Source organism: Chiroxiphia lanceolata, chromosome 14 (assembly GCF_009829145.1).
Source record: "Chiroxiphia lanceolata isolate bChiLan1 chromosome 14, bChiLan1.pri, whole genome shotgun sequence".
In the NCBI taxonomy this organism is placed as follows: domain Eukaryota; kingdom Metazoa; phylum Chordata; class Aves; order Passeriformes; family Pipridae; genus Chiroxiphia; species Chiroxiphia lanceolata.
This window is the reverse complement of record NC_045650.1, coordinates 20,473,135-20,491,099: the sequence shown is the minus strand read 5'-3', so window position 1 is coordinate 20,491,099 and position 17,965 is coordinate 20,473,135. Positions and strand designations below refer to the sequence as shown.

General features: G+C 51.3%; 1 protein-coding gene and 1 long non-coding RNA gene across 4 annotated transcripts; one reads left to right on the top strand and one right to left on the bottom strand.

The window, feature by feature from the left end:
• The first annotated feature begins 3,919 nt into the window (after window positions 1-3,919).
• On the top strand, window positions 3,920-7,790 carry LOC116793878. The gene is made up of 3 exons (XR_004359620.1): window positions 3,920-4,033; window positions 5,641-5,706; window positions 6,724-7,790. It is a non-coding gene; the product is annotated as an uncharacterized LOC116793878 (long non-coding RNA).
• A 1,939-nt stretch (window positions 7,791-9,729) lies between these two features.
• LOC116794080 (V-set and immunoglobulin domain-containing protein 4-like) lies at window positions 9,730-16,516 on the bottom strand. 3 transcript variants are annotated; one of them, XM_032702416.1, is made up of 7 exons: window positions 16,385-16,516; window positions 14,701-15,057; window positions 13,818-14,099; window positions 12,464-12,532; window positions 11,788-11,901; window positions 11,202-11,223; window positions 9,730-10,390 (listed from the first exon to the last, which is right to left on the bottom strand). In XM_032702416.1, the coding sequence occupies exons 1-7, from the start codon at window positions 16,437-16,439 to the stop codon at window positions 10,204-10,206; spliced, it is 1,086 nt and encodes a 361-aa protein (XP_032558307.1). In that variant the 5' UTR covers window positions 16,440-16,516; the 3' UTR covers window positions 9,730-10,203. The 3 variants fall into 3 exon arrangements, with proteins under 3 accessions (XP_032558307.1, XP_032558309.1, XP_032558308.1); XM_032702418.1 differs by having other exon boundaries at window positions 9,730-10,384; XM_032702417.1 differs by having other exon boundaries at window positions 12,464-12,529.
• Between the last annotated feature and the right edge of the window lie 1,449 nt (window positions 16,517-17,965).

Genomic DNA, 17,965 nt, shown 5'->3' with positions numbered 1-17,965 from the left:
AGACCAGTGGTGAAGTCTTGTGCCCAGAGGCAGGTTCGTGGTGGGGATGAAATGTCTCTAACCTTGCTGACGGAAGAGATCCCTGCCCAGTGTCCAGGGGGTTAAAGACCAGGGTGGTGGGAGGATTTCCCCAGTGAGTTCCTCCATCATGCATAGCTTGGCTTTCAAGGAATAGTTGTCATTTTTTCCTGCATCGTTGCAGGTTGTTTTAGTGCCTAGAGCTAAGCTGTGGCTTCATCAGCCATCTTCTGGAGGGAAGGAACTGTGACAATGCTCACCCCATCTTGCTCCTTGGAGAATCCAGCACCACGAGAGTTCCAGAGGCACTGGGAGGTGCTGCAGTGGCAGTTCAGAGCTGCTCCTGGTTTCCCCTTTCCTCCTCTTCTCACTCTGCTGTGGTCACTCATGTGAATGCCCTTCTTTGTATTGTTTTCCCCCTGTGTGCATTCATGCTGGGCTCATACTTGGATCCCTGAGCTTCGCCCAAGCAGGACCTGTAAAGCTGAGAAGCATCAGAGCTCAGTCACATCTGGATAAACTGCCAAGGGCAGTGTTAGAACTGGCTGCTGGCTTTGTTAGAGCCCGGGTTGTTAATACCGTGCTGCAGGGCAAGACAGTGACTGCTGTTCAGACAGCTCAGGAGAAACTCTGGTAGCAACTGGCTCTCTGAGATTTAATCTGAAAGCTCTCCAAGACCTAAGGATGGAGGAAAACAATTTGAACAGTTAGCTGTGCAGGGGTAAATAATCGTGTTCTTCACCTGGGAGGAGAAACTTCAGGAGAGTGGTTTGGTATTTTTGAAGTTGATGTATGAATAATCTGTCTTTCCATCCCTCCATATTGTGGCTTCAAAACTGACGGCCTAGATTCTGGCTGCTACGTGAGAATAGAACTGGATTGACCGAGCAAACCGAAATGGAAGACAGTCACTGATGATTGGAGTTGGACCTGACTGGGTAGCATACAGCTTTAATTCCTTTGTCGAGAGGAGTACATTGGCTTTGAATGTATTTGTGCAAGGAGTTGTCCCAGGGTGAAATCTCCTGTGAAGGCATGCTGCCCAAGGGCCAGACTCTGCGATCACCTGGCCTTGGCTAAGCTGGTTTGGATCACAGAATTATAGAATGTTATGTGTTGGAAGGGACCTAAAAGATCACCTAGTCCCAAATCCTCCTGCCATGGGCAGGGACACCTTCCACTAGACCAGATTGTTCAAGGCCTTATTCAACCTGGTCTTGAACATATCCAGAGTTGGGGCATCCACAACCTCCCTGGGCAACCTGTTCCGTTATCTCAGCACCCTCACAGTAAAGAATTTCTTCCTAATATCCAGCCTAAATTTCCTCTCTTTCAGTACCTATAACCCTTGTCCTATCACTACAGTTCCCAGTGAAGAATGCCTCTCCAGCTTCCCTGTATCCCCTTCAGATACTGGAAGGTGCTATGAGGTCTCCATGCAACCTTCTCTCCTCCAGGCTGAAGAGCCCAAACTTTCTCAGCCTGTCTTTGTAGGGGAGGTGCTCCAGTCCTCTTATCAACTTTGTGGCCCTGCTCTGGTCTTGCTCCAACAGTTCCATGTCCTTCTTTGTTCCATGTCTGCACAGATTGATCTGCACAGAGCAGCAGTTTTTCTGTGTCCAGCACAAACCTGTTAATCCTTTGTGCCTTACTTCATGGGAGGTAAAAAGTACAAGATTTTGTAACTACAGTATGAGAGAATTTGATGCATGTTAATCAAATGGACTAGGTGACTCATTTTAGCCACTATTTTTCAAGTTGTTTTCCAAGACAATTCCATGGTTCGGGGAACAGTATGCAGAAGCCTCTGAGACAGTATTTGATTGCAGTCTGTGACCCCTTACAGCTTCTCTACCTCCTTCTTCCTCTCGCCAGAGCAAGTTGCAGAGCTGTGTCTGCAAGTGCACTGAAAACACTTGCTACATTAGGAAAAGTGGAGTGCAATTTCAAGGCTCTTGCACAGAGTGGGGTGGTGACATCTGCAAAGTGGAGAGGAAATCAACTTCACTGTGATACATCCACCCTGGACATCACTGTGGGTCCACAGGACTGGGCCACAGTTGGGTGTGGGCACAGTGGGATGTTCTGGCTGGGAGAGGACGCTTCATCTCCCACTGCCCCAGCTGATGAGTCTCAGGTTTCTGGTGGCATGTTGGCTAGAAGGCCTTCATGGACTGAAGCTTGTGCTGGCATACATAAAAAAATACAGACTACATGAGCAGACCTACTTCTTTCCTCCAATAAAAACCAAAGTAAAAACAAAGCAAAACCATTCAGACCTTTCTATTCCTCTTTTACTGTATATTTTAAAGCACAGGCAGATGAAAGAGGAACTGGATAGTAACTGTATTCCTCATTATCTAACTCTCCCTCAGGCACCGGAGATGGGTTTGACTGTTAGCAGATGGCCGATGGCACTGTGTCTGCATGCAGGCCTGGGAGCACCTCGAGAGTGCTCCGAGGGAGCTCAGTGGGCACAGTTACTCGGAGGCATAAGTAAGTGTTTTCCAGATTGGGGGTTTGGACAGAGCTGCAGGAACATAAAGTCTGTGGTTGCAGCCCTGGTATGCTGATAATGTAACTGAAAGTTGCTGGACTAGGGCAGGCCCCGGCTCTCAGCACTGGGGGGTCTCTGTGGGTTTTGGCTGCAGAGCCAGACAGCAGTGGGGAGGCAAAGATGGAAAGGAAGGGCAGCAGCTGAGTGCTCAGAGTGGAAAAACCAATCCTACAAGTATTCACAAGTGCCCGTCACACGCATGGCTAGCTGATGGCAAACATCTGATGGCTTGGGATAGTGCAGAGTCATATATTTTTAATGAGTCCTGGCCTTACAAAATATACTGCCTACCATACTGGCCTAGAGAGGTGAGGAATGTCTCTCTAAAATTCCTGTGTTTGCTTGAATCAGTTTGGCTCTTGCATGGCTAGCTGTGCTGCTGGCCTGGCACAGGCAGCTTGCTTGCCTCTGTTCCCAGAGCTGCGCTGGCCAGCTGGGCTCCCAGGCAGGCTGAATGAAAACAACACTGAGATGTTGGGTGCTACTTGAGAACGCCTCATACTGTGGGCTGTCCAGGGGGAGACAGGAGGGAAGAAACAACGGGACTTGCTTTGGTTACAAGTCTAAACTGAACACTGCGTTTACTTTTCTGTGAAGGCACTCTGGATGCCGAGCTACTCCAGAGACAGGGATGGGGACCTTGGCCAGTGGGTGTGTGGAAGGACCGGCGGGGCACAAGACCAATGCTAGCTCCTTGGTCAGGGACTGGGAAAGCAAAGCCTGTCTGCCCATGCATGTGCCAGGGAACAGACGCATGACCATCTGCACCTGTGACTTCAAAAGGGAGGTGAGCCTTGCAGGGAAGCTTTTGGAGCAAAACTGTCTGCAATGGTTGAGGCATAATCCCATCCTTGCAAGCAGAGCTCTGTTTTCCTGCCCCTCAGACAGAAGGGTAAGAGATCCACTCCTCTGTGCACAGCACAGGCATGAGCCTGTCTCCAGACAGAGCCCTTCTGGCCATTCCTGCTTTCCCAGCCCTCCGCATGGCTCCTCAGCAGCCGGGGCAGCAGGGCCTGACCACTGTGGGATGGGTGGCCTGAGGTGGCCGGACTTGGGACAGCTGGTGTGGCTCCTCACAGCTTCCCCAGTGACCTGCCCTACGCTGCCTCTGGCTGGGGTGGCTGCTGGCCCTCTGAGCCCGGCCCGCTGAGGCGTCGTGGCTGCACAGGCCAAAGGCTGAGGTGCTCGCCCTCCTGCAGCACCTCCCACCCTGCTCCTCTGTGAGCCTCGGACCCCGCGGCAGGATGGGGAGGGCTGCTTTCACAACCTGGATGTGTTGTCACTCACATCCAGACATTTCCTGTTATCTAACCTCAGCCTTATCTTCCCCATTCGCAGCTTCCTCTTGAAGGAGGAGCAGCCCCTTCAAAACCAAGCTGTGTGCCTGGGCTGTGTCTCCACTGCGCTCCTGCACGACCCCCGGTGCCTGCCCACTGAGGGTCGGGATGGCCCACTATGGTAGGTGCCAGCTCCCTGTCCTGCCCACAGAAGGGGTGGCTGGGGACAGGGGAGGATCTGTCCTTCAGGGGTGACCTCCTGTTTCTCTGTCAGGGGGTCCTTGAGGGCCACAGGTGCTGGGACACAGAAACTCGTGGGGTGTCCATTTTCCTGGCGATGCAGAAAACTTCCCTGCCATCCCATGTTACACCTCGAGCTTCAGGGGGTCTGAATCCCACTCGGGTTGGGCTGCCTCCCTTCAGTGCTGGGTGTGTGTCTACCTGAGCCAGAAGAGCTTTTTGGTGCCTCCTTTCAGGGATGCAGTGGTGTTTGGCTGGGTGTGCTTTGGGTAGGGCAGGCTCAGGGATGGAATGCCGCTGGTCCCAGCCAGGGAGCACTGTGCTCTGGACCACAATTCCTTGATGAGGATGAATTAAAATTAGCAGTGATATGTAGCCCTACTGGGTACCAGGATGCATGTGTGTGTGCTCCCCCAGCTCTCACACACACACATGCTGCCTGTGAGCTGCTGGCAGTGGGAGATTTTGATCTAAATTAGTCATAGATGAGGCAGCGCACAAAGAGCAGAGGAAGGTGCGGGATGGAGGTGGGTGTAACCAGGGAGAGATCCTGTTCCAGCCAGGTGCAAGTATGCTCTTCAGCTTCATTTCTCACTGTCCCGGTGGCTTCAGTACAGCAGACAAATGCTTACCACACACCCCTCTTCCCCTCCTTGAGTGTCTGTGGCATGAGCAGCCATGGGGGCAGAGTCCAGGGTGCTTGGGCGGGGGCCACAGGGCTCAGGTGAGTGGAGGGGCTGTGGGAGCGTGTGCAGCTGGTGGCCCTTTGGTGTGAGCCATGAAGTGCTGGTTGCAATGTTTCTGATTCCCAGCCTTGCAAGACATTCCCACAACTGTGCCTGAAACCCAGAGGCCTCTCGTTGCCGTGTTCACTGGCTGCTGGAACAGCAGCCCCTCGAGTGTGCAATGTGCTCTGTGCCTTCAGTGCAGGGCAGCTAGGACCACAGCCAGTGCCTCTGCTCCCAACAGCCAGCCGAGGCCCGGAGTCTGGATCTGCCTCTGGAAAGTCCCAAGCCTCAGGAGCTTGTCTGCTTCTGGAGTGGGTCCAGCTGCTCCCAGAGAAGTGCCCAGCAGGGCTGCTCTCTTTCCTGGCCCTCCTGAGGGGACAGTTGCTCCTGGACACTTCAGGAAAACTTCCACAGAACTGGGGAGGGAGGGGGATGGCTCTGCAAATGGGAGCCATGTGCCTCTGGAGACCACACAGAGTGAGGGCACTCAGATGTGTTGGCATTCCTTGTGGTGCAGGGCAGAGGGGAGGGAGCACTTGGCTGCTCTGGGAACTGGGTGCAGGGCTGTGCAGTTGGTGGTCAATGGTGCTGGGGGAGCCACCAGTGATGCTGAGGGATCATCGGGGCCAGGGGAGCTCACCAGTGACTCCAAGGGGTCAGCAGTGCCAGGGCAGCCACCAGCAGCAGGAGGGCTGGGGTAGGCATCAAGGTAAGAGTTATGAAAGTGCAAGTTTATTTGTTAGAAGGAGGCATATTTCTGTGGGAGGAAAAGTGCTGAATCTATCCAATAATTTTACTTTTCATTTATTTTCATCACAAGTTGCAGAGCAGTCTTGACAGCCCTGCGTGAAAATGTGCAGCCTGGAGGAGACTTTTTCTGACTTCGGTAAGAGACTGACTGAAGAATGCAGGAAGAAAAACTCCTTCCGTTTTCCCCTAGAGTATACTGTAGATTGTTCAGTTTTATAACTCTGAGCTTTTACTTGGAAATACCCACTTCAGCTTGAAACCAGAACCTCTACAGTGACAAATTAGTTCAGATTAGATATGATCTCTATGGGTAGAGTAGCAAGTTCCATTCCCATTTGCTGATAGAATTATCTCCACTGTGTACCCTCCCCTTATCTGTCCCTCATAGCAACATTTCAAGTGGCTGTTTTTCCCTTCAGAAAGCCACACAAAGGATTATTTTAAGCTGCAATTGCAGGAGCAGTGCTGTCTTCTTTTCTTCTTCCCCCTCCAAGGCCAGCTCTGCCCCTGTTAGACATCAGCACTGAAGCTGAGGTAGTCTGGTCACTAATATCTGCTGAAGAGCCTGCTCAGTCTTTCCTGGGTGGCCTCCCCACACTTAGGTATGGCTGAGGGTCCTATTGGGGATGACAGGGTCACTTGTACTCTGGTAGGCTGATCTTAAATCAGCTTATTAACACTGTTTTCTTATGTTCATGAAATACACATGCTCCTTTTATCCATTGCAATATACTTTTATCTACCATGGCTGAATTCCATTCGGAAGGAGGAGCCAGAACAAAGAACTGGTCACTATCGACATCCCGCCCAAGGTGAAGGTGGAGACAGGGGGAATGCAAGAATTGCAAAGAAACTGATTTTATCTTTAAAGCTGTAGTTGCTACCTTGCTCTTAAACCTTATTCCACTCTCTTCTGGGTTTGGAGAATATGTGTTGGACATTACTGTTTTTTATTTTGTGCTTTCACATGAAAAAAAACCTTTCCTTTTCCTCAGCAGAAGGTAGTTTCTGCTGATGTGGTTCTCTCTCACTAAAAGAAGAGTATAGGAGGGGGAAATATGGGAGGGTCAATGATGTTTTTTGCTAACTGGAAAAAGCCTCTGAAGTTAACATCAGCTCTTCTTGTGCTTCTTTTCTCTCTCTGTGCCCCCAGTTTGGCATCCGGCGAAGACACTGTGACCCCCTGGGAGCTGCAGTGTGGCACTGCGTGTATTTGACAAGCTGAGTCCGACACTCAGTGTGCAGAGTGTCAGTTTGTCAAATACCCCAAGTGAGGCATTGCTGAGCAACACAGTGCAGCCAAGGGTCCAGCCCCTTCCTCCTGCTCTGGCACGAGTCCTCCTCTCCAGGCTCTGCACCTCTCCAGAAACCCACCGAGGTACTGAACAGCCCGTCCCACTGTTACAGAACACCTGTGCTGCCATGTTTCCCTTCAACCCCAATTTTGGAAGTGTCTACTGGGGTATCCCTCCCAACAGTACATCTGTGCAGAAGTGGTGGTGGTGGTGCAGCTCCTCTGCGCTGTGAAGGCAGAGAATTGGGCCCAGGGTCCTTGTTCTTTGCTTCCAAAGACAATGCTCTGCTCTTCTACACAGCATTAACTAGCCAGCTGCTAATTAATCATCCTGCTCAGTTAACAAGGATTCTGGCAAGCATAATCACAACATCATGGGTACAGGCAGTATTACCCATAATACAAAATCTTTTCTTTGCACATGTAAGAATCTTTTTTCATTCGGAGTACAAACTAATGAGGCTGCTGATTAACTTATCTCTGGCCCATTAGCCAGTGAAAAATGCATGTTTGCTCAATCTGTTTTAAATTGGACCATGAAGTCCATTGCTTCTCCCGGCAGCCTTGCTGTTTGGAGAAGACTCCTTGTCTTTGGATGGTCATTCCTAGTCAGTCCTTGCAGCAAGGTTGCCTGTTTCTGCTATTTAATGAAAGTAATTCCCTCTAAATCATCCCACTTGAAGATGTCACAATTGGTAAGTGTTTTTAATGACTGGCTTGTGGCATATCAGATCTGCAGCTTCAGATATGTCAGAGTGGGGGCAGTGTCCAGCCCAGTTTGACAAATCAAATTCTCTGAAAGCATTTGACATGGAAAACTCAGAAATGAATGAAAATTCCCAAGACCCTACTGACTTGTTTTAGGACAGTACCACCAGCAAAATTTGCAATATTTGAGAATGTTAATAAACTTAAATACTAAGATTTTTGGGCTTTTTGTTGCAAGTATTTCTTAGTAAATATTTTGAAGAAGCTGGAGTTCATATGAAGCTGGGACCCATGGATTTGTATCATTGCCTAAGCAAATCGTGTTTTGCTTTTTTAATAGCTCGTGCACTTCTGGACAAAGACAGTCCTACTCCTTATGACTCACACTCCCATGGTCTTTCTCCAGCACCTACTCTACTCATGACTCACAGATATCACCCTGATCTTTATCACTGAGGTCAGCTTCAAAAGAGAACAAGGTCTATGATTTCAGGCTTTGCTTTGTGGATCCTTAATGTAGCAGACAACTCTGTCAGCCCCAACTCTGCTGTCACCCAGACCTCAAGGTTTCAACAGACCTAACCTCCTCTGCACCACAGCTGGCCAAGTGTTTGTTTATGTCCTTCATTTTTGTTTTCTTGTGCATTTCCAGTTTTTGCTTTCAGTAGAATTTGTCCCTCTGCTTTTTGGATAACTCTCCCCTCCACCCCTTGGTTCCTTCTAGATGGCTGGGGGGAAGGGGAAGAAAGTTAACCTTTTTCTCTCTTACAAGAACAAATTAGAGAGGAATCACGAGTGGGAAAAACCATGGTGTTACATAGTCAATGAGTGAACCTGGAGCTCAGAGTTTATAACAGCAAGAAAATTTGCACAAAACACTAGGCTAATTGAAAACTAATGAGGATGGCACTTGTTGGGGGGAAAGAGAGCGCCATAATATGTTTTGGGCCTGGATACGCTGAGGTGAGGATGGGGAAGCTGGGAAGTTTTCAGTTCCCTTTCCACACAGTGTTGACTTTGCACCACATGCTTCTGCCCTGCATGAGTATGGCTGCAGCTTCCCATCCCCCTTGTTCCTCTGTTCCACACCAGCCCTGAATGCTGATGCCAGCAGCTTCTCCAGCGCGGGGTGTCCAGGGCCTGTTTGTGGGGGTGTACCCGAGGCTACAGCAAACACACCCTGCGAGGAGTGACTTCCCTCAGCCCAGGGGCAAAGCATCAGAGACCCACACGCATTTCAAACGGTCCCCACACTGCTTACCCTTGCTCAGGGCTCAGCTCTCCTCTCCAGCTGGGGCAGGGGAGCTGGTGGGTCTGAGAGCAGCACCCACATGTGAGTTAAGGCACCAGTGCATGGGGGGGGCCTGGCGCTGCTGTGGCCCCACAGGGACAGGCTGGATCCTGCCTGCCTCATGGGAGTGCAGCAGCCTCACACAAACAAGCAGGAGGGTGTGCATGACCTGAGCTCAGTTGCTTCCCCATGCTCCCCCTGCTGCACCCACTGGTTTAATAAAAGCCAGTAACTCTTCTTACACATTTGCTTTGTTAAGGACAGGTGGCATCCCCCCTCCCTGACAAGCCTGGAGAACAGAAGGATGCTGGCTGGAGGGACAGATAGGGAGGACAGACCTCTGCCAGCAGCATCTCAGTACAGGCAGGTACAAACGACTAACAATGAAGAGGCAAACCAGGCTGCCAAGTGACAGCGTATCGTAGGGAACGTGCTGCAGCTGAAGGCAGGAGCAGCATTTTACAATCATGAGCACCCACAGCATCCCTGTAACGTAGGTCAGCATTAATAATCACACAGATTGACTTGCGTCCCACAGAGTAAATCAGTATCAGTCTGTTAAATCCAGAGGTCCCTTAATCATTATTCAAATGCTTCAAATTTCTCTCTATTTTGTTATGCCTCTGGCCCCCACACTGTAAAAACTAAATGCCACCATTTCCTTCAACATCAGTTCTGGTTTTCCAGGAGAAAACCAGTGAGTTTTCCAGGAGAAAACCAGTGGTGGTAGTTTGGAGACTCGTTCCCTCTCCCTCTGTGCACTGAGCTCCAGTCTGATAGCAAAACTGACATTCCTGGGACATCAACCTCCCATCTGTGGTCCCTTTATTATGCTCTAACAAAAAAAGACTCAGGGACAAGCAGGATGTACAAACCAGTATTTGCTGTACTGCAAAAGCCAGAGGACGTCCACTTCCAGCACAATTCCTGGTTCTTTGCAGCCTGGGATGTCCTAACAGGAACATGCGCTGAAAAGTACCCCTTGCTGCTGTTACTGGCTGGCAGCGTTGCACCCAGCTACTCCTGGATTTGCAGGCTAAAGACGTTCACGTTCCAAGTCCCTCAGATCCTCTCTTCCTGACCTTAGTCATTCAGGCTGCTCAGAAGTTACTCACTTTGTAGAAGTGGATAGACAAATGCTCAGCTGAGGGTTTCTGCTCCAGCGGGCAAGGCCTCCTTTGCCAAAGCCCAAGAAGATTATGCAGCTCCTCTGGGTTTAAGCAAGCAGTGAAATTTATCAGAGCAGAAGACCAACAGGAGGAAGGGTTTGCTCCTGTTAAGTTCACCATTTGGTATGTGCAGTCCTGCGTGGCTGCTCATGCAGAAGAACTGGTACTCTGCTAAATTCCCTCCATTTCATATTCTGATTCCATTGCAGTCACAAGGTTCTCATACTCAGGACTCTTCCTGTCTTTCACGGTGAAAGTGTCATCGGATGTTTCAGCATTAGAACATGTCTCCTTGTGAAGACACTTAACAGGGACTTTCACCTCAGCCTCCAGCGCTGTGACACCTGCAGTGCTGTGGCTGGGACAGGACAGACACGAGTGAGTGGGACGACTAAAGCAGACAGCACTTCATTTACATGTTAGTCAGAGACAAGATCTACCACATAATATGTGGAATAGCAAAATTCATATTACTCTAGAGAGGCCCTGTGAGGCTCTGAAAGACACTAGAAAATGACGTTAAAAGAATTACACAAAAAGAAGCACTGAACAGTTAACCCTGGTACCATAAGTTCTCATGGCATTATCATGTTATATTCTAAACTTACCAGCAGACACTCTTGCCTTTGGAAAGTAATTACCAGGAGCAACTGGGAAAAATGGCTATAGATGGTTAGGGTGTGCCTCTGAGTAGGAAAGCAGTATGAAGGGTTAGAAGGTTGAGATGAGGACCAGGCAGAAGATGTGTTCGTATAACCATAAGCAAATAGGAACTGCACAAAGTAATACCTGGACAAGCACTGAGACATGTTTCTTATGGAGAAAGGCATGTAGAGAGGGAACTTATCTCTAGGGAAGATATGCGAATTCCTGTCCTTTGCTTTGTTAAATAATGGTGGGAATTTCCTAAATAGAACAGTTTTCCCATGGCATGGGATAGGCAGAGCAAAGGACCCAGAGTATCCTTCTGTTTTTCCACCACATTAAAGAGTCTGGCTATCTCCTGTGCTCAAGTATTAATGTCCTCGTGCTGCTAACTTAACTGCCAAATGTTCAGATCCTCCCCTGCAAGGCAAAGAAATCTTTGAGTTTTCACTGAGCCAAGAGGCTTTTCAGGAGCAGACACCAGTACAATGTGCTTAATGTGCCAGGTAGGAAATTACACTCACAAAGCAACTTCATAGAGAGGATCTGGAAAAAAAACAAAAAACAAACCAAACAAGACGTGCATCGACTTGTTTTATGTGTCACAAAAAACCCCTTGGCTTCCAGGTGTTCCCACATTCGGGAATAACTCTCCCACAGGCCTCTCCCTGGAAGGGACCAGCTGGGGGCGGAGGGAACGGGGCCGTCCTGCCTGCCCGTCAGTCCCCTCAGGCCGGGGCTGTCCCCTCGGGCCGGGGCTGTCCCCACCGCCCGCCCATCCCCTCGGGCGGGGGCTGTCCCACCGTCCGTCCCCTCGGGCGGGGGCTGTCCCCACCGTCCGTCCGTCCCCTCGGGCCGGGGCTGTCCCCACCGTCCGTCCGTCCGTCCCCTCGGGCCGGGGCTGTCCCCACCGTCCGTCCGTCCGTCCCCTCGGGCCGGGGCTGTCCCCACCGTCCGTCCGTCCCCTCGGGCCGGGGCTGTCCCCTCGGGCCGGGGCTGTCCCCACCGTCCGTCCGTCCCCTCGGGCCGGGGCTGTCCCCTCGGGCCGGGGCTGTCCCCACCGCCCGCCCATCCCCTCTGGCCGTGCCCGGGTGTGTTCCCGCCGCTCACCCTCCTTCCTGCGCCGCCGCCTCCAGCGCAGCGCCGCCACCACCCCGAGCGCGCCCAGCGCGGCTCCGACCAGCGCGGCCACGGTCCCGTAGAGCAGCGGGGCCGGGGGGGCACCTGCGGGGGGAGAACGGTGTGACCGCGGCCGGGGGGACACGAGCCGAGCCTCCGCCGCAGCGCCGGGAGCGGGCAGTGCCCGGGCCTGCTTCGGACGGGCTTCAAATCTGAAAGAAATCTGCGGCGGTGCCTAACCCAGGGCACTTTGGGGTTCAGTCACTTCCCAGTGGAGTCACAGAATCCCAGGATGGTTTGGGTTGGAAGGGATCTTAAAGCCCACCTGCGTCCACCGCTAACCGTGGGCAGGAACATCTTCCACTAGACCAGGTTGCTTCAAGCCCTGTCCAACCTGTCTTTGAATACTTCCACGGATGGGGCATCCCTGGATGGTAACACAAGCAAACTCCAGGCAGCAAAAGCCCCTCAACAGGCCTGTGGGTGGGAGCCAGAAGGGCATCTTCTGCCTGGATGGTGGCTGGGGTTTGGCATGGCAGGAGTTTGTTCCCTTCAGCTGTGCTGCCATAAGCACAGCAGCCAGATTTGGAGCTGGTCTGAGATGGTGTTTGTCAGCCCACTCTTGTCTGTGCAAATCTGGTGTTTTCCAGCACAAGACTCCACTCACCTGTGTCCGTGACAGGCCCTTCTGGAGCAGTATCCATCCTGGAGACCAGCATTGTTGGGAGCAGATCTGCTAATGGAGAATGGTGGATGCATCACAACCCCGTTGGGAGCTGCCCTGGACATTGGGAGAGCAGGGTCTGCTCTGCCAGCACTGGACTCACCTGTCATCCTGCGTGTGTCCTGCCAACCACCCTGGAGCAGCCTGTGGCACTTGCATCCCTGCTCCCTGACCCTTGCTCCAGGGGTTCCTGGCAGACCTAGCTGACATGGTGCATCATGCCTGACTACAGCACACTCTGGGAACCCTTTGGCTTTGTCCTGCTGGCACTCATTCAGATTTTCACAGAACTCTTTTGCTCCCTCTCTCCTGTGGTGATTTCCTGGCTTTGCCATCGACAGCTGCGCTGTAAGCTCCCTGAGGTGTGAGGCCCCGTGCCAGGTCTCTTGCCTTAGGTGACTTCCCCTGAAGCTCTGCAACCCCAAGACTTCTGGTCCCAGAGGGACACAGAGGACATTTTCTTGCCCCCTGCCATCCTCAGGCACACTCTGAAGCAGGGAGGGACAGGAGCAGGAGGAACCAGCCCCATGCCATGCAGTGGACAGGAGGGGGATGCCGTGGCAGCAGTGTCAGCCAGCATGGCCAGCATTCATCCCTGTTCCCGTGCTGTTTGCTCCAATGTGCGACTGCTGTGAAAACCACCACGGTGTTTCAGGCAGAGCTTCGTCACCTGGGAGCTCAGCAAGCTTTGCCTCTTTCACAGGCCAGTGTGTGTGGTACCTGTGCTTGGCTGTGCCATCGTGGGCTTCACAGCTCTGCTGGTCGACTTACCAGCCAAGGAGAGCTGTAAGTTTTCCCCCACGCATCCATCATGGAATTGTTTAGGTTGAAAAAGACCCCCGAGGCCATCGAGTCCACCCTATCATGCACCATTGTGTGAAGCCTGGACGAGTCAGATCACGGCGTGTGTGAAGTGCGGCACGTCTGCCTGTCCGGCAAAGGCCAGTTTAGTTTGTTCCCCCACTGAACTGCCACTCACTTGTTCCTCCTGACTCCTTGTCTAAATTTGCTGAACTGCAGTGGGCAGCATTACAGAGGCAGTGAGAACTTCAAAAAACCCACAGAGGGATCAGTAAGTGCTTGAAATACAAAACCTCTTTTGCATCAGGAAAGAGCAGTTCCTCAAAGAGGAGGAGGAAATCGAACACAGGAAATAAAGGAGGACACAAGCTGGAGCCAGCGACAAGGAGTACTAAAGGTGTTTGGCGCTTCCTTCTTTCAGGGCAGGGAAGTAGGGCTGTTCCTTTGCCCTGCTGAAGGGCCCCAGATGTTCTGCGCTGTGGCTCTGGGCACTCACCTGTCACTGTCAGCTGCACGGGGTCGCTCTGCTGGGCCACTCCGGCCCCAGCCCTGTTCGCTGCCTCGCAGAAATACGTCCCGCTGTCGGAGGGCCGCAGGCTGTCCCACGCCAGCTCGGCCCCGCTGCTCCGGAGCAGGACTTTCCCCCCCGGGGTGCTCCGGAACCAGCGGTAGCTGATGGGGGGGGACCCGCTGGCCTCGCACATCAGGCTGGTGCTGGCTCCGGCCGGGACCGCCAGCCCCAGCTCGCCGGCCCTGATGATGGGCTTGGTGGCTGCCACTGGAAGACAGAGCAGAGGGGCCCAGGTCACTCTGGCCGTCAGTGCCTTCTCAGGGTGAAGTGGTTCTCGCATCACCTCCCTGCATAGGCTGAGTTCAGGTCACCTGTACCTTAAACCAGGTTACACCAGCTGTGCCACTTTTCCTGCAGCCCTATCACAAAGTCCTGCTCTGTTGGGGGGTAACCCCCCTTGCAGAAAGACAGTTATTTCTGGCACACACCAAGGATGCTTGGGAAGGTGAGAAAGCAAACTTGGCTCACACATCACCCACTTGCTACAAGAACCACAAAGACAGTGGCTGGCTACCTGCAGAGAACCCAAATTGGATTTGGATGTTATTTCAAGCACCACTGGTTCAAGTGGCTTATCAGTAGATCCAGATTGGGCTGTACACTAACTGACCCCCGTCCCCAGTCCATCCCTACACCTCCATGAGTGGAGAAGTGATAACTAACACATCAAGGGAGGCAGATGCCTCAACCTCCAGCCTTGATGGGGTAGACAATGTGGTGTGAAAGACTGTTCCCACCAGCACTGCTTCTCCTACCTGCTCTCGGATTAACTGACTCCACAAGAGCAGGGGTTTGTCGTGGGATTTACCTTTGACAATTTTAACTGTAGTGGTCACCTCCCTTGTTATCAAGCTGTTATTTGTAGACCTCCAGATGACTTGACAGGTGTAGTGTCCGCTGTCAGGCATTTCAAGGTTCTCAATTAGGAGTGAGGCATTCCCTGGGCTGTACTTTGGGACGCTGACTCGATCTCGGAAGTTAGACAGTAAGATGTGGTCACCAGAATCATCCCTCCGAAAGATGGTAGAGGTGCTAGAGTCCCGCTCCACACTCCAACTGAGTGCTTGCTCTGTGAAACCTTCTGAAGGCACGTAGGTACATGGTAAAGTGGTGGATCCCATCCATGTGCCCTTGACCTGGTGGACACCAGACAGATCCAGGAGGGCTGAAGGGAAGAGCAGCGAAAGGGAAGAAATCAGAATGCAGCAGAAGAGGGGAACATCCTCAGGACGGATGGGACTCACCGGTGGTGCAAGCCAGCCTGTGGCTGTGTCTCAGATGTGCTGGACACAACAGCCACTAAGCCAGCCCACAGAGTCAAGCACAGGGAACTGAACGGCTGCCTTGACCTCATGGCTGTTTTTATTGTGTCTCTCTCTGGACACTTACCAGTTCTCAGTTCCTTCTCGGTACAGAGGGGCTCCTTGCAGGCAGGAGCATTTAGGGATATTCCCTGCAGTACTGGGCCTGGAATGGGAATGGTGTACTGAAGCCAATCCTTTTGCTTTAGCCTTGGAAAACTTCCTGGCAGGATCAGCACCCTGCCAAGCACTCAGGTAAGTACAGAAGAAGAGGGGGCAGATTTTCTCTGCTCATTCTTGCAGTCTTTCCAGCTGTCTGGCCATGGATCCCACAGCTCTTCTGGGAAGTGCCTCTGATAAGTAGCAAATCAACTGAATTTCATTGGACTTGGCTCACCTCTCCCCATGCCCCTCACCCCTCTCACCTTTCACCTCCCCAAAAAGGCACTGGTTATGTTCACACAAGAAGTCGCTCGTGAGGCAGATCCCAGAAATCTGCAAAGCTGGTTTTTTATGCCGAAATGAGGAATGTACTTCAACCCATTTTTCTAAATGTCAGGAGCAATCCTGTGCTTCTGTATACAACTTGTTAAAGCACCTTTCTCCTGTTTCCCAGAGCCTTCCTCTGCTGCTGCCAGTGTCATATGTGCCCTGAGAGAGGGTATATACAGTCATAAGCTTAGGAACTGAAGCCAAGGCTGCTATCTAAGCTCTCCTGATGCAACCAGGGAGTCAGCAGATAGGAGAGACCAAGGGGAATCTCCTGTGCCTGCACCTGGTCTCACAATTACGGCTCCTCTTCTTCCTAGGGCCATGCAAGCATAATGATGGGGATGCGTTATTAAATTCTAGTAGAATGCATATTCCAGCTTCACCAGGACTGTTTTGAGAGCTGGCACACCAGACAGGGTCCTCTCCAAGAGTCCCAAACAATTGTGTTCTGTTCTTGCCTTGGGGCAGGGGAGCTGACTTGCCCAATACTGTCCCATTTGCTCCACTTTTAAAAGCACCTCGTTGTATCCAATACCAAAGGAGAACCTTGTGAATTCTCAGACTCTATCGGTAATACAATAAACTAAAGACTCTCCACACTTGTCAGTTTAAAAAAATTAAGACAATATAATTCAAAAGACTTTCCCTATCCTCTTAGTACTCTGATTTTTGTTCTTATCCATAGAAATATTTACTCACCATTGCAGCTGATGAAAATCATCACAAACACCACTATCCACCCAACTTCTCTCATTCTCTCAGAACTGCAGGTCTGTCTCTCTTTCCCTGAGAGACCCCCACCCTCCTGGGACCAGACTGCAAGTGAAGAACACTTCCCTTTCTTCTGTCCTTTGTCATCTAGGATCCTCTTTCTGAAACATCACGAGTCCATTTCACTGCTGAGTTACGTGAAGGGCAATGGAAGGAGAAAGGCTGTATGGATCTCTCCAGTCCCATTCCTTGTCCCCATCCACTTCTCTTGATGCAGCCCAGGTCACAGTTGGCTTTCTGGGCTGCAAGTGCCCATTGCCGGGTGTTGAATATCACAGACTACCTAAGCACACATTTCTGCTACAATAGTCCAGTTTGTGGGCAAAAGTCATCATGTTTCGTGCTCTGCGGGCTCACGTCATGTTTGCCAAGGGCGGCCAAGGGACTTTAATCCAGAGGCCATTCTGAACGTGCTCTGTAGGGTACCTTTAAAAGTACTTCCAAGATTTGCCAATAGGTGTGATGCACAGGATTAATCTTGGCTTGCTAATTACTACCAAAAGGAGAAGGACTTACAGTTGATAAGAATCATGTATAAAAGCAGATCTACTGACCTAGTGAATTCTGTTGTAGGTGTTTAACCAGTCATTAGAGCAACTTTTGGAATTTTATTCAATAGCCATGATTTTGCATAAGGTTCTGACAACTGCACCAGGAGAACAGTATCTTTGAGCAGGAGGCAAATGTGTCTGAAGGACAAAGAGCCATTTTCTGCTGGAGCTGGGAGGGAAAGGTAAATGGGGTGGTTTTGCCACAGCCTTGTCCCATCACAACAGATACCTGTTTGCTTGGGCTGAAGTGTTTACCTTGCATCTGAGCTCGGACCCATCTCTGGAAGTGCTGCTGTCTGTCAGTGATGGCTTGTTCCCTCTCTGTTAGGGCAATGAGAGCTGGAGTTTATCTTCATTTTGCCAAGGTCAGTAAGCTGATGAGAACTGTACGATCTCATTTCAGTCCCAGGTGGAGGCATGCCCACCCAGGGGGCACTTGCCCAGTGACTGGGGCTGAGCTCTGCTGATTGCTGCGGTGGAACTTGCCTGGGACGAGCAGAGGCCACCTGGAGCAAAAAGCTGAATGTGGTGTGGCAAGACCTGGTGCAACAAAGTCATCCAAAGCTCCAGGCTGAGAGTCATCACCTGCTGCCATCCAGCCAAGGAAGATGACAGAGGCAGCAGCACCTGTTCTTGCAGAGCAAGTCTATGTAAGACATTGAAACTTGATTTTTGCTGACTTTTCTTGGCATCTCTGCTGCAACTACCAGTGTGGTACCAGCACACATAGCTTCTATCTGTCTGCCCATGCTACCTCTGAGGAACCTTTAGTGATGTTTGAGTCCTGCCTGAAAGCAAACAAGCAGACAAAAAAGCACTTGTTAAAATTCAAGCTATGTCAGTCAAAGAGGGAATATGAATCCATTTTCATAGATACGATTTAAAACAAACCTTTTCCACACCCTGGCTATGACAGAGAAACAGTCTGCTACACAAAAGACTTTAAAAGAAGCTAGAT

Bases quoted from the DNA above. Each gene is read 5' to 3' on its own strand.
- LOC116794080 (XM_032702416.1), bottom strand. From the start codon at position 16,439: ATGAGAGAAGTTGGGTGGATAGTGGTGTTTGTGATGATTTTCATCAGC. The intron at 15,058-16,384 runs GTGAGTAAATAT...TCTTCCCTTCAG, and splicing joins GATTTTCATCAGCTGCAATG to CCCTCCTGGATCTGTCTGGT. The intron at 12,533-13,817 runs GTGAGTGCCCAG...ATTCTCCATTAG, and splicing joins CGTGCAGCTGACAGTGACAG to CAGATCTGCTCCCAACAATG.